At 44.4% G+C, this 12,435-nt stretch overlaps 1 protein-coding gene across 9 annotated transcripts in view; it reads right to left on the reverse strand.

The window, feature by feature from the left end:
- The window catches only part of PLCE1 (phospholipase C epsilon 1), a 256,592-nt gene that overhangs the window by 69,784 nt on the left and 174,373 nt on the right, over window positions 1–12,435 (reverse strand). For all 9 annotated transcript variants that reach the window (XM_053305927.1, XM_053305934.1, XM_053305933.1 and 6 more), the window contains exons 8-10: window positions 4,452–5,130; window positions 4,013–4,195; window positions 528–645 (exon numbers count right to left, since the gene is read on the reverse strand). In XM_053305927.1, coding sequence (XP_053161902.1) covers window positions 528–645; window positions 4,013–4,195; window positions 4,452–5,130 — 980 coding nt within the window. The remainder of the gene's footprint in view (window positions 1–527; window positions 646–4,012; window positions 4,196–4,451; window positions 5,131–12,435) is intronic.

Here is a 12,435-nt window from a genome sequence, read left to right on the forward strand (position 1 = left end):
AAAGGCCAAGCTAGGATGACGCCTACAATCCTCAGAGGGAATTCTGTCTCCTGCAAGAGCTGTTCCTTAAGGGTGCCATCTGTGCATCATAGACTATTGCTGAGGCCACTCAGAGAAGCTTCCTCAGGTGCTCCTTCCCTTCCACTAAAGGCTTACTGAAACTCTTGCTTGAGCATTTTCCAGTGGAGCAAGAATCTCGTGGCAGTAAAACAAAGCAGGCAGTCATTTCAGTAACGCCTTATTTATATATTTCTAGATCTGTTTTTATATATGATAAACTACCCTATCACAGCAGAAATTACATTTAGGTCAGGCTTCAAAAAACCACAGGAAGCTTCTGTATGCAAATCAGAACTACGGAGCCTCCCATCCCTGTACTTGAATCTCTGCACAAACATTGCCTAAGAAGTCTTTCCTGTGAAGTAGCTTGAAGAACTAGAATTAGACAAAAAGAGGGAGGGAAAGCCCCTGTGTGTGCCCTCATCCAAAGCATTTATTGGGGCCGTTGGTAAAATAAAGACAGATACCCATTTCTTCTTGTTCATCAATATCTTGAGGGTCTGACCCACTTCTATTCCGAGTTTCCTTAAAAGGTCTTGCTTTTCGAGTTGCCATCTCATCATCAGTGCCTTCTCCACTTTCACCCTTAAAACAGCCAACTTTAGAATAAACAACTTAGAAATAAGCAATTATATAGAAAACATTTATACAAAGAAGCCATTATCAGTTTCCTGAACCAAATAAGAAGTAAGCAGCATGCAGACAGAAACTGCTATTAGAGTTTTATTTGGGGGCCAAGATAGACGCAACATGAATAGGATCTACTGTAGAGTGTTTTGGTTTTTTTAATGTAAGAGCAGCTGGATGGCAGGCAGGAGAAGAATGCAATTCAGACAGGGGCTGTGGGTCTGGTTTGGTTTTTAAACACACACTTCCCCTGTAGCATTTGCTGAATATAAAATCACTCATCCCGACATGTTCCCATTTGCCTTATGGGTTGGAAAACACATACAGGTATACAAGTGTACCATACAGGGGTACACATATCCCATTGCACCCGGGCAAAATATCAACTTTAGGTGGGTGGTTTTCATTAGGAAAATGATGTGGGGAAAGGTGCATTGTTGTTGTAAAAAACCTTTCCCCATAATTGTAGTCTCAATCCAAACCAGAGGGATCTGAAGCAAATATTATTTTTTTAAAGTCAGAAGGTTCTGTTCATGGAACTCCTATGTCATGTCTAGTTTGACCCTGAATGTATACAGAATGTACGTATATCTAAATCCCTTTGGTTGGCTGGCTTGTCTTGGCTCATTAACATAAAACACTTGAAAAGTTCTAAAATTATGTTCTTGGATCATCAGTGTAGGATGCATTACAAGGGAAAGAAAGTTGACTTAAAATGCTATACTTAGAGAGCGCCTTCTTCTACATGATCCCCACCGCACGTTAAGGTCTAGGGGTGTGTCCGAACCGGTCCGGCGGCCATTCTATAGAATGGCCGAACTGCCGGACCGGTTCTGCCCTGGTTGGTCCGGGTCCGGGTGGGGGGGTATTGCTTTAAGGGCGGGAGGGCTTGTTTACCCCTCCCGCGCCTCTTTGCCCCCGCCAGTGGCCGTAATCTACTGTAAAATTGGGGCGCTGGAAACCAGCTGCCCCAGCCGCCGCCGCTTCCGCCGCCCCCCCCCCGCGAGCAGATTAGAGAAAAAAAGGCTACTGCCTACAAGGAAAGGCTACTGCAGCCCTGCCGCCCCCCCCCACCCGCCCCCCCCCCCACGAGTGCTCACCAAGTTAGAAGAACTTAGAGAGGAGCTCGCGAACAGAGCTCCTCTCTTATCGAAGCCTCCGGCCCAACCGGGGCCTTGGGTGCGTGCGCACGCGCGCTAGAGCTCTTTATCCTATAGAGCTTTTGCCGGAGGCCCGGTCTACCCCCCGGGAAGAAGCCGGGTAGACCGGGCCTCCGATTCAGAGCAGCAGTAGCCTTTCCTTGTAGGCAGTAGCCTATTTTTCTCTAATCTGCTCGTGGGGGGGGGGGGGCGCGGCGGAAGCGGCGGCGGCTGGGGCGGCTGGTTTCCAGCGCCCCAATTTTACAGTAGATTACGGCCACTGGCGGGGGCAAAGAGGCGCGGGAGGGGTAAACAAGCCCTCCCCGCCCTAAAAGATAGGTTCCCCTTTGGTGCTGGTCCGGACTGCTCCGGACCATGCACATCACTATTAAGGTAATCCTAGGAGGTCTGTCTCCAGTTACCGCCGGTTTGTTTGGTGGCGACTCAGAGGCGGGCCTTCTCTGTAGCTGCTCCCGGACTGTGGAATGCATTCCCAGCAGAAATTCGTAATCTTAATTCCTTACTGACCTTCAAGAGAGCCCTTAAAACCCATCTGTTTGGCCTGGCCTTTCAGGGTTTTTAATTGGTTTTAATTGTCTTAATGCTAACCTGGATTTCAAGGTTTTAATTGTTCTGATAGTTTAATTGTTTTTTAAGATGTTTTAATTAATTGGTGTTCATATTTATATTTCTGTTTTAATTGTTATTCGTTTTAATGGTTTCTGTTTTAATTGTAAACCGCCCTGAGCCATTTCGGAAGGGCGGTATAAAAACTGAATAAATAAATAATAAATAAATATTCTGAACTCACTAGCTCAACTGTCTGAATAGTGAATTGTCTTGCACAAGAGTTAAATTTGCATAAACCTGAAATCAGAACCTTCTCAACTGCTTCACAAACTCACAACGCTGAACTGAGCATTCTACTTGCACTGAAGCCTTTAAAAATGTTTTTCAAAATGAAACTGGCAACAAAATGTGCATTGAAATATGCAAATATTTTCACAAAATATAGCTCTAATGGAATTGTATTTATTTTGAAGTTTGCAGGAATTATAAGCCTAGAATGATAAAACATTCACAATGTTATTTTGACTATTTAAATACCAATGGCCATGATAGCAAAGTTTTTAAAGCATTAATGTTTACTGAAAAAGATAAAATTTTGAACTTTAGATTTTAGGGTTTTCCCCAGTGGACATTTCTTCACTTTTTAAAAAGAAGCTCCATTCCAGAAATTTAGCTAATTAATTCTATTTTCCAAAGTAATGCTGTTGGGTTTTGTTTGTTTGTTTGGCAGTGACAGGAAATGATATTTTCTGGACAGGCACCAATACTGTGTATGCTTCAGATGTATGATACTTCCTTTTCATTCAGTTTCCATCGCACAAAGGTCAAATTCAGAAGTCAAAAACATCACCCACAACACTCTATTTCTGGTTTAACACAGGCAGGCTTGTATTATTATGTAGTATATGCAGAAAAAAATAAACCATTTCTAAATAAGTGAAATGCAAGCAAGTGCAAATCCTGCAAACATTCAGGATTTCTACTTATAATGCATTTTTCTCTCGTTTAGGGCTGACTTCCTGACTAAATTATTCAATGGAAATCCTATTGAAATTAAATAGTCCTCAGACTAACTCCTGAATAGTGCTATTACTAATTTAGTCTGGGTTGTGGGTATGCACAAATCACAATTCATGCACTGATTCAAAGGGGAGTTGGGGCACCTTTCAGAGCAAGGAGAGCAGGTCTGTATCTGCTCCTCCTCATGCTCCCCGGCACCCCTCATGCGGCAGCATGCACATGGCCTCTGCACATTTGCAGCAGCCATTTGCATGATCAGCATGATTGCTGACCACACAAATGGCTGCCGTGCACATACAGACGCCATGTGTGTGCCACCACCGCTCTGCATGAGGGAGCTGAGGAGCATGTGAAGGGTGCTGGGTAGGGTGACGCCACAGCAGGAAGCTGCGGTGAATGGCGGCGGAGCAGGTATGGACCTGCTCTCCTCATTCTTAAAGGTGCCCCAACTTCCCCTTGAATTGGTGCACGAATCGTGACACATTCACATCCCTAGCCTGGGTGTCAGCCAATGGATTCAGTTAATTATACAGCAAAGATACAATAAATGAGCATAAATTAGCCATGGAATGACAATAAATAGTTGAATATCCTACCCTTATGAGCACTTTCTTCTTTTTCTTGGCTGTGCCTATTCCTAGAGTGTTGTTTCTTTGCACACTTGGTTTCTCTACACTTTTGTTCATGTTTCCTGGATTTGTATTCCTTGTACTCCAGCGCCGCCCTCCAAACAATTCAACAGCTTGAGCCAAGCTTGGGCCTTCATATCTGCCATCCTCCTAATAAAAGTCCTCAGCATTATCAAAAAGGACAAGATACATAATTAAATATGAAATTTCATTGTTTTTACTTATGTGCATGTACAGTAAGTCTTATAAGCCTGGACTAGGGCCCCAGAATCTATCGGAAGGACCAGAGAAAAGCATGGAGGCAATGGTGATGGCAGTGGGAAAGGGGCAGCTGCTAAAGTTCAGTGGGTTCAAATGAAACATGTTCTGCATGTTGGAGAATAAGAAGAATCATATTTCACTTTACCTGATAGAGGCTGACATATTGTTTTCGCAGCCACTGCAACCTCTGATCAGGGAATTTCTTCATTTTTCTGACAGCATTCATTAATTCCAGCAATCCATCAAACAGCATTTTGGTGGTATATTTGGGAGCCACAAAGTGCAACAACTTATTTTCAGTAGTCTGAAGTCCATACAAGAGTGTTACACCATTCTCTTCAAGGTTCATATTACAAAGTTTATTTTGAATGCACACAGCATGCATATCAATGCCCGAATGCCCCATATACACAGCTTTTGCTGAAAACAGGTCTAAATAACCTTCCACCAGTCCATTTAATCCAGTATTGAAGAGAAATGGAAATTTACCCAGTTCCACAGTGCTACCTAGAGGACTCAGTTTCATTTTAGAATTTGTAGAACAAGCAGTGGTGGGCTTCATCCAAGTCAATGTACTATTGTCAGGCTGAAGCTGAAGGAAACATCGTGCTGAAAAATGTGTGTCCTGGTCATAATGTATGACTGTTGCCCCTTGCAGCATGAACTGATGGACATCAGCTCTGATGGACAGCACATACCAAGGAATGAGCTCTATTCCATGACTGAAAGCTTGCTGCTGCTGCTCTTCAACTGCCTGGGTGGCCCATTCTTTGGACTGCTCAAATATTTCACTTTCAGAGTCTGACAGATCTCCAATTACAAGCCTGTATGAAAACCAAGAAACATTAAACCTTTCATTAGTACACATTTTCATGCAGCACGCTATTTTATCATGCAGCTTTTGGGAGTGAATGATTCAAAACCGAATCCCTTCACATGTGTTAGAGTAACTGGTTCCTAACTTCAGCCTTAGCAATGCTCTTGTTCCATTAAAAAGAGATAGCCGAATATTGTTTGGCGCTTTAAAAATGCCACTTGCAGACAATATTGTTTAATCAAGTGGCATAAGTGACAGCCATATATATATATATATATATATATATATATATATATATATATATATATATATAGAATAACCAGATGTTGCATTAGAGTTCTTTCAGACTAACTAAGATTACATTCCCAGATGAAAAGTAGTCCTGTTAAGAGGCATGCCTAAAACAGACTATGGGGCTTTCCATTTTGCCTGTTGGCAAAATAAAGGGAAAGTCCTTAAAGCAAAGAGGCACATGACCTCTGCACATGCATGGTGGCAATTTGTGTGATCATTATGGTTGCTGACCATGAAAATGGCTGCCGTGCACGTTTGGAGGTCATGTGCGTGCCACCACTGCCGTGCGAGGCAGCTGAGGAGCGTGCAAGGGGTGCTGGAGAGTGTGACACCGCAACATGGTATGCATCAGAAAGTTGATCCCCTGCAGATAGAAAAGCATTTGTCAACTGACCCCCTGCAGATAGAAAAGGGTTTAGCAACTGGGTGGGGGGCAGATTTTCCTCCTCAGAGTGCCCAGTTTTAACCTCAGGACTAACACCTTAATCATATGAACTTGGTAACCACTTAATCTGGAAGACTGAGGTTTAGAGTCTGGAGAAGAGAAGGCTAAGTACTCCTCTCAGCACAGAACAATCCACAGAGGAGGCTGTTGCCTCCTTCACAGACAGGCCATGGAGACGACAACCCTCCTCTGTCGTTTGTCCAGGGGCGTAATTACCATTAGGCAAGGGGAGGCGGCTGCCTGGGCCCCCCCACGCCTCGAGGGCCCCCCCCCCGAGGCAAGTCACATGTGAAGTGTGTGTGTGTGTGTGTGTATCAGCGAGGGTCCCGTTTTAAAATTTTGTCTCTGGTCCCACTCCAGCCTTGTTACGCCCCTGCGTTTGTCCCTTAGCACCTGGTATTCAGAGATATGTTGTGTTTGCTTTTTCCCCACAGAAGCACAGTTTTGTAGAATTCTAACAAACAAAAATGTTCTACTTGCTCAGTTCTCATGTTAAACACAACCAGGTTTAGTGTCTGAGCCACAGATCAACAAATTTAAAACTAGCAGCAATGAAGAATACTTTATTTTGGGAAGAAAAGCTGTACGTTGTCAATATGTTGATATAAGAAGGTATTCTAAACACTCATCAGATGTCAAGAGGTGATATAAAAAGGACAACAAAAGGTCAGGTACTCTTGGCATCAGATGTTGTTTGGTTGCCCAGAAAGAACGAATGCCATATGACAATAATTCTATTAGAAACAATTTTGTCAGGAAGCATAGATGATTTCATGTCACTATTACGGGAAAAAGCACATTTAGAAAACAAAGCGAGTACTTCGTAAGCAAGGGGTTATTTACTGGACATTAATACAGTCTCAGGCTAATAGAAAAGCGCAGTCATAGAAATGTATCTCGCTAATTTGTAAAACACACGTCCTAGAAGTCCAAGGCTCAAACTATTAATTATATTGCAGTTATTATTCTAAACAATATTTATGTATCACTTTTCAATAACAACAACAACAGGTTCTTAACACTTATATACGAAAAAGAATACAAATATGGTTCCCTCCCAAAAAGAATAGAAAAAGAAATGCAAGGAAGCCAGGAGCAGCTAGTGGAAGGGATACTGTGCAGCAGTGAACAGGGACAGTTGCTGTCCCCGCTGCTAAAACCAGCACTTGAAAAGGTGCCTTCGGCCAAGTGAGCAGGGGTTTGCACGTTAACCTGGCAGGCCCCTTTTTTTGTTGCAAAGGTCCTTCAAGAGAAGGAGCAGGGAGGAAAGATACGTAATCCTTTCACTCTTTTTCTCCTCAACTTCATCCCAACTGCTCTTACTGCAACCAGTGTTTCAGAACCAAGTTTACCTTGCAGATATCGTTCCAGAACCCATGGGGAAATTCAGAGGGTCAGGTGAAAAGTGAAAAGCAAGCCATCTTTTCCCCCTCCCCTTATTTGCTGCAAAACAAAGAGGGAGTTTTGCAACAATGGGCCAATAGGCTACCAGTATCCCTGGCTATAACATAACACACCGTTTAGCCCTAAGAGTTTGCTATCCTGAGTGAAACCAAAGCACATAAAGTCTCTGCACTTAATGTCTGTGGGGCAAGACATTTGTTTCCTACTCGGAATGGATGGCACCCACACTTAGTTATAACTTCACAATGACTCTGAAGTTAGTTTAAGCTGAATGACATGGCCCAATAATTCATGGAGGCTATTCACATGCACAAGCAAAACTGGGCTAAGGGAGCCTAGCCCGGTTTTGCACGCTCATCTGAACCACTGGGGATCAGGCTGATTCCGGTGGCTGCACAGTGGCAAACCTGCCTAAATAGCCACCCTATGAAATGAGGTTAAGGGAGTGAGTGCTCCTTTAACCTCGTTTTTTGGATCGTGTGGCAGCCGTGGCTGCTGGCAGCTGCAGCTGACACACTGCAGGGAGCTTGGGGTGGGGGGAGCCCCATGATGCCCTGAGCACTCTCGCGGTGCATCCTGGTAGCTCTGGGGGCCGAGATAACACATCCCAGCCCCTGACCCTCCCCGCTGCATGGGTAATCGTCTGGGCATGCAGGGCATGTGCTCAGCAATGCCGGCTCAAGTGTCTGCAGGGAAGGTAAGTTTAACCCGCCTTCCCCTCCCTCTAGCCCTTCTCACAGATCATGAAAAGAGCTTTACATAAATGTTGTTGGTTAACACTGAAGTCCTTTTTTCAACTTCCAAGCAATACAAACATTGTTATCACCTCTTCTTTAAAAACCTGAGACAACTTCTGTAGGAGACCTTGAGGCTGCTCTCGCACGCAGACTAACCCTGGCTGGGGACACCTCGCCCTGGATAGGCTGTGCATAAAAACCAAAGGGATCCAAGTGGATCCCAGGGGCGCCTCAGTGGCAAACCTGCCAAAGAAACCTGCCAAAGAAGCCTGCCAGTTAGCCAAGGTTATTATGCACAGCCTAACCCGCACTAGGGACGCCCAGCCCAGGTTAGGCTACATGTAAGAACCACTGCGATCCATGTGGATCCTGGCAGTGTCTCAGCTAGAAGAACCCGCCAAAGAAGCCCACCAGTTAGCAGGGGTTAAGGGTACGTTTGCACCCTTAACCGTGTCTAATTGATTGTGTATCAGCACCGTCTGCTTTCAGCCATCGCTGAGACATTGCAGGACTCCACAATGCACCACTCACTTGCACAGTGCATTGTGGGATTTCAGGGGGCCGGGACGACGCATCCCGACCTCTGCACCTCCGCAGAGCCAGAGGCAGCAGAGGAACATATGGGCATGCAATCTGCATGCCCAGAGGCAGCAGCAGGATTGTCTAAGGTAAACTCCTGCAGCCTTCCCCACCACCCACCTTCAAGCCCTCTCAAGGGATCATGAGAAAAGGTTCCTTGAGTTTTCTACTATTCCTACACAACTTACATTTAAGTATACACTATTGTGGACTTCAACGGGTTTTCTCACTGCACAGAGAAATGGGGGATCTGAGGACAGAGAACATGAGCTCTCTTATGTCATAATTAAAGCACCTGTGCAGAATGATTGTGCTGATCTACTGTGAATATTCGAAGAGTTTATTAGCTGTGATACACTTTCCCTAAGATAATTTATGAACCTCAGATAATATGTCCTTAGAAACAATAATAAATAACCTTTATTTTGACTAGGTCAGAATGCTGTTCCAACAGGATATAATGTTCTGAGCTAAGATCAACAGAGATGCCATGGTGCTATTCCTGGCATCGCTGACCAAGTCCTAGTTGTATCTGTAGGTTTCTAAAAGCTTCATGCACGCATAGAAAAGGCTTTGCCTGGAAGTAATTACATCATGAGAGAACGTAAAACTTAACGAGAAGGATTCCAAGCATCTGAGTGTCATGACTCCATGCATAGCTCTGAGAAAAAGTCTGGAACTGGAAGCAGTCTGACAAAGCAGACCCTGCATTAAAGTTGCCTGTTCCCACCATTAATAATAATTATACAGCCACAATTAAAATATGGAAAATGCACATTAGTCTTATAATGTATCATTTTAACTTTAAAACTTAAAACTTTTTAATGAAGTAGTGTAATACTTTTATGAAGTAGTGTATGATTGCGGGAAAGATATATGGAAACAAATTGTTACTAAATAAAGTTATTCAATGAGACTATTCACAGGCGAGTGCAAAACTGGGCTAAGGAAGCCTAGCCCAGTTTTGCATGTGAATGTGTATTGCCAGGATCAGGCTCTATCCCGGCAGCACCACGGCAGCCAACCTGCCTATGCAGCCTCTCTCTAAAATGAGGTTAAGAGAGCAAGCGCTCCCTTAACCTGGTTTTTCTGATTGTTTGTCAGCCGCGGCTGCAAGGGGAGGGGAGGGGAGATCCCCATAATGCACCACACACTCGCATGGTGCATTCGTATTCACATGGTGCATTATTGGAACTTCAGGTGGCAGGGCGACGCGAAGTGACACGTCCCAGCACCTCGGAGCTGCTGGAAGCAGCCGGTGTTTATCTGGGTGGGCGATTCGCCTGCCCAAGGAAAGGGAACTGCTTGTATGCAGGGAGTTAAGCTCATCAGGGCTTCCTCCCCACCAACCCTAATGCCCTTTCTCACTGGTCGTGAAAAAGGGCTCTATATCTACTAAGTTAAAGGAAAATAATGATAAAACATTATATAAATGACATCAGATACATTCTAATCATGCCAACAACCAAAACTCTGAAGTCATATATGTGGTGAGGATGTATGAAAATCCAGTAACACTGGAAAGTAGCAGGAGTTACTAGAAATACATATTTAATACCTCTGTCATCAATGAAATTTTTGTCTAGTTAGTTGTATAAAAGATTAAGAATTACAAGAACGTGAGCAAATGGTCATTAACCTGATAACAGGAAGTACTGAAAGCAGACAGTAAACACAGAAGTATATAGGGGTGGGTCCGGACCGGTCCGGAGGCCATTGTAAAGGCCTCCGGACCATCCGGACCGGTTCGGACCTGGCCGGTCCGGTCCGGGTGGAGGGGGTCCCTTTAAGGGCAGGGAGGGTTTACTTACCCCTCCCGCCGCTTTGCCCCCTCCAGCGCCCGTATTTTCTGTAGAAATTGGGGCGGCAGGATACCTCCCCGCCCCCCCTTCTGCCTCCTCATTGCAAAAGGCCACAACAAGCCTTCTGCGCATGCGCACGTGGTGCGGCGCACGAGCTTCATGTTTACCCGACGTGACGGGTAGACCGGGCCTCCGACCGCAGAAGGCTTGTTGCGGCCTTTTGCAATGAGGAGGCAGAAGGGGCGGCGGGGAGGTATCCTGCCACCCCAATTTCTACAGAAAATATGGGCGCTGGAGGGGGCAAAGTGGCGGGAGGGGTAAGTAAACCCTCCCCGCCCTTAAAGGGACCCCCTCCACAGTGCCGGACCGCAACTGTGCGGTTCCGTGCACACCACTAGATGTATAGAGGGATTCTATTGGGAGCGTTGTTTAAAAAGGACTTGGAACACAGTACACAATTGCACTGGTTGCCTATTCGCTACTGAGTTCAATTTAAGGTCCTGGTTTTGACCTTCAAAGCCTTGCAAGGTTTGGCACCTGTCTACCTACAGACCCACCTCTCCCATCCAGTTACATCCCATCCAGTCAGATATGCTCAGATGGCCCTTTTGTCGGTCCCCAATTTCCGAGAGGTCCGGGGTGCTGAGACCCATGAAAGGGCCTTCTCGGTTGCTGCCCCACTTCTCTGGAATTCCCTTCCTCTGCAGATTCGTTTAGCAACTTCCTTGTTGATTTTTAATTCTCTATTGAAGACTTTTCTTTTTCACCAGGCTTTTACCCTGTAGTTTATCTATTTGCTTTCTTTTTCTTTTTTGTTAGTTACTTTAGTTTTATTTAGAATGTAATTTTAATGCTGTCTTGTTCTGCATGTTTTTGTACACCGTCTTGTTCTGCATGTTTTTGTTCTGCATGTTCTGCATGTTTTTGTACACCGTCTTTTGTACACTGTCTTGTTCTGCATGTTTTTGTACACCGCCCAGAGTCTTCGGAGTGGGTGGTATATCAAATGTTTCAAATAAATAAGTAAATAAATAAATAAATGCATATGGTAATAAATGCATATGGTATTATCGCTGTGCTATAGAGAGTGTGTTGACTTATGGGATCTGTGTGTGGTTTGGGAGTTGTACAGCCAGAGAAAGAACACTGCTGTCCAAGGTTGTTAAGACTGCGGAGAAAATAACTGGGTGTACTCTTCCTACCTTAGATCAAATCTATGCCACTAGATGTTATAATAAAGCTGTAGAGATAGCGCAGGATCCCACGCACCCTGGAAATGATCTCTTTCAGCTTCTGCCTTTGAGAAGGAGGTATAGGGTCTTAAAGACCAGGACCAGCCGCTTGAGAAGTAGCTTCTACCCAAAAGCGGTCTCACTTTGAACGCAGCAAAACACAGCTTCTGAGGGGGTTTTTGTATTTAGTTTTTTAGAGTTTTTTTAGTGGGTTTTTAGTGGGTTGATGGGAGGGGGGCGTATGGGTCTATGTTTAGATTATTCTTGTTAGGTCCTGTAGTAGTGGTTGTAGATTCTTTTCAATCTCGTTGTTCTGCACAGGACAATGACAATAAAGATTTATCTATCTATCTATCTAAAGCTCATGCATATAAGAAGGTTTTATGATGTAGAGTATTTTAAAAAATAAATTCCAAAATTATGCAGTAACCGAAATACATTTAACTAAGTGGAACAAGCAATTAAAATGTTGCTTTGAAAACATTGTATTGCATTCAGATTGTTTCTTCTGCAAGCAGAGGAATTTCCAGTCATGCAATGGGGGAAGGGATATTCAAATTCTCCAACTCTCAGGAGTGGGTTTTCAGAGGGTGCAAAGGGCTGGAGAGTGAAGGGGTGAATCAGTGAAATCACCTGCATATAAATGAAAGATCTTCAAATCTTCCACGTGCAGAAGACAAAATTTGTAAATATTTCATAAAATACTATAAGGCTGTTCTCACATGCATCCAGGCCTGGGCTAGGCTGTGCATGTGAAGCGCCGGGATCCACTCCAGCCCAGCCTGACCCTCCTTTTAAGCCTGGCTTTTAGCCAGGGTT

Source organism: Hemicordylus capensis, chromosome 3, assembly GCF_027244095.1.
Source record: "Hemicordylus capensis ecotype Gifberg chromosome 3, rHemCap1.1.pri, whole genome shotgun sequence".
In the NCBI taxonomy this organism is placed as follows: domain Eukaryota; kingdom Metazoa; phylum Chordata; class Lepidosauria; order Squamata; family Cordylidae; genus Hemicordylus; species Hemicordylus capensis.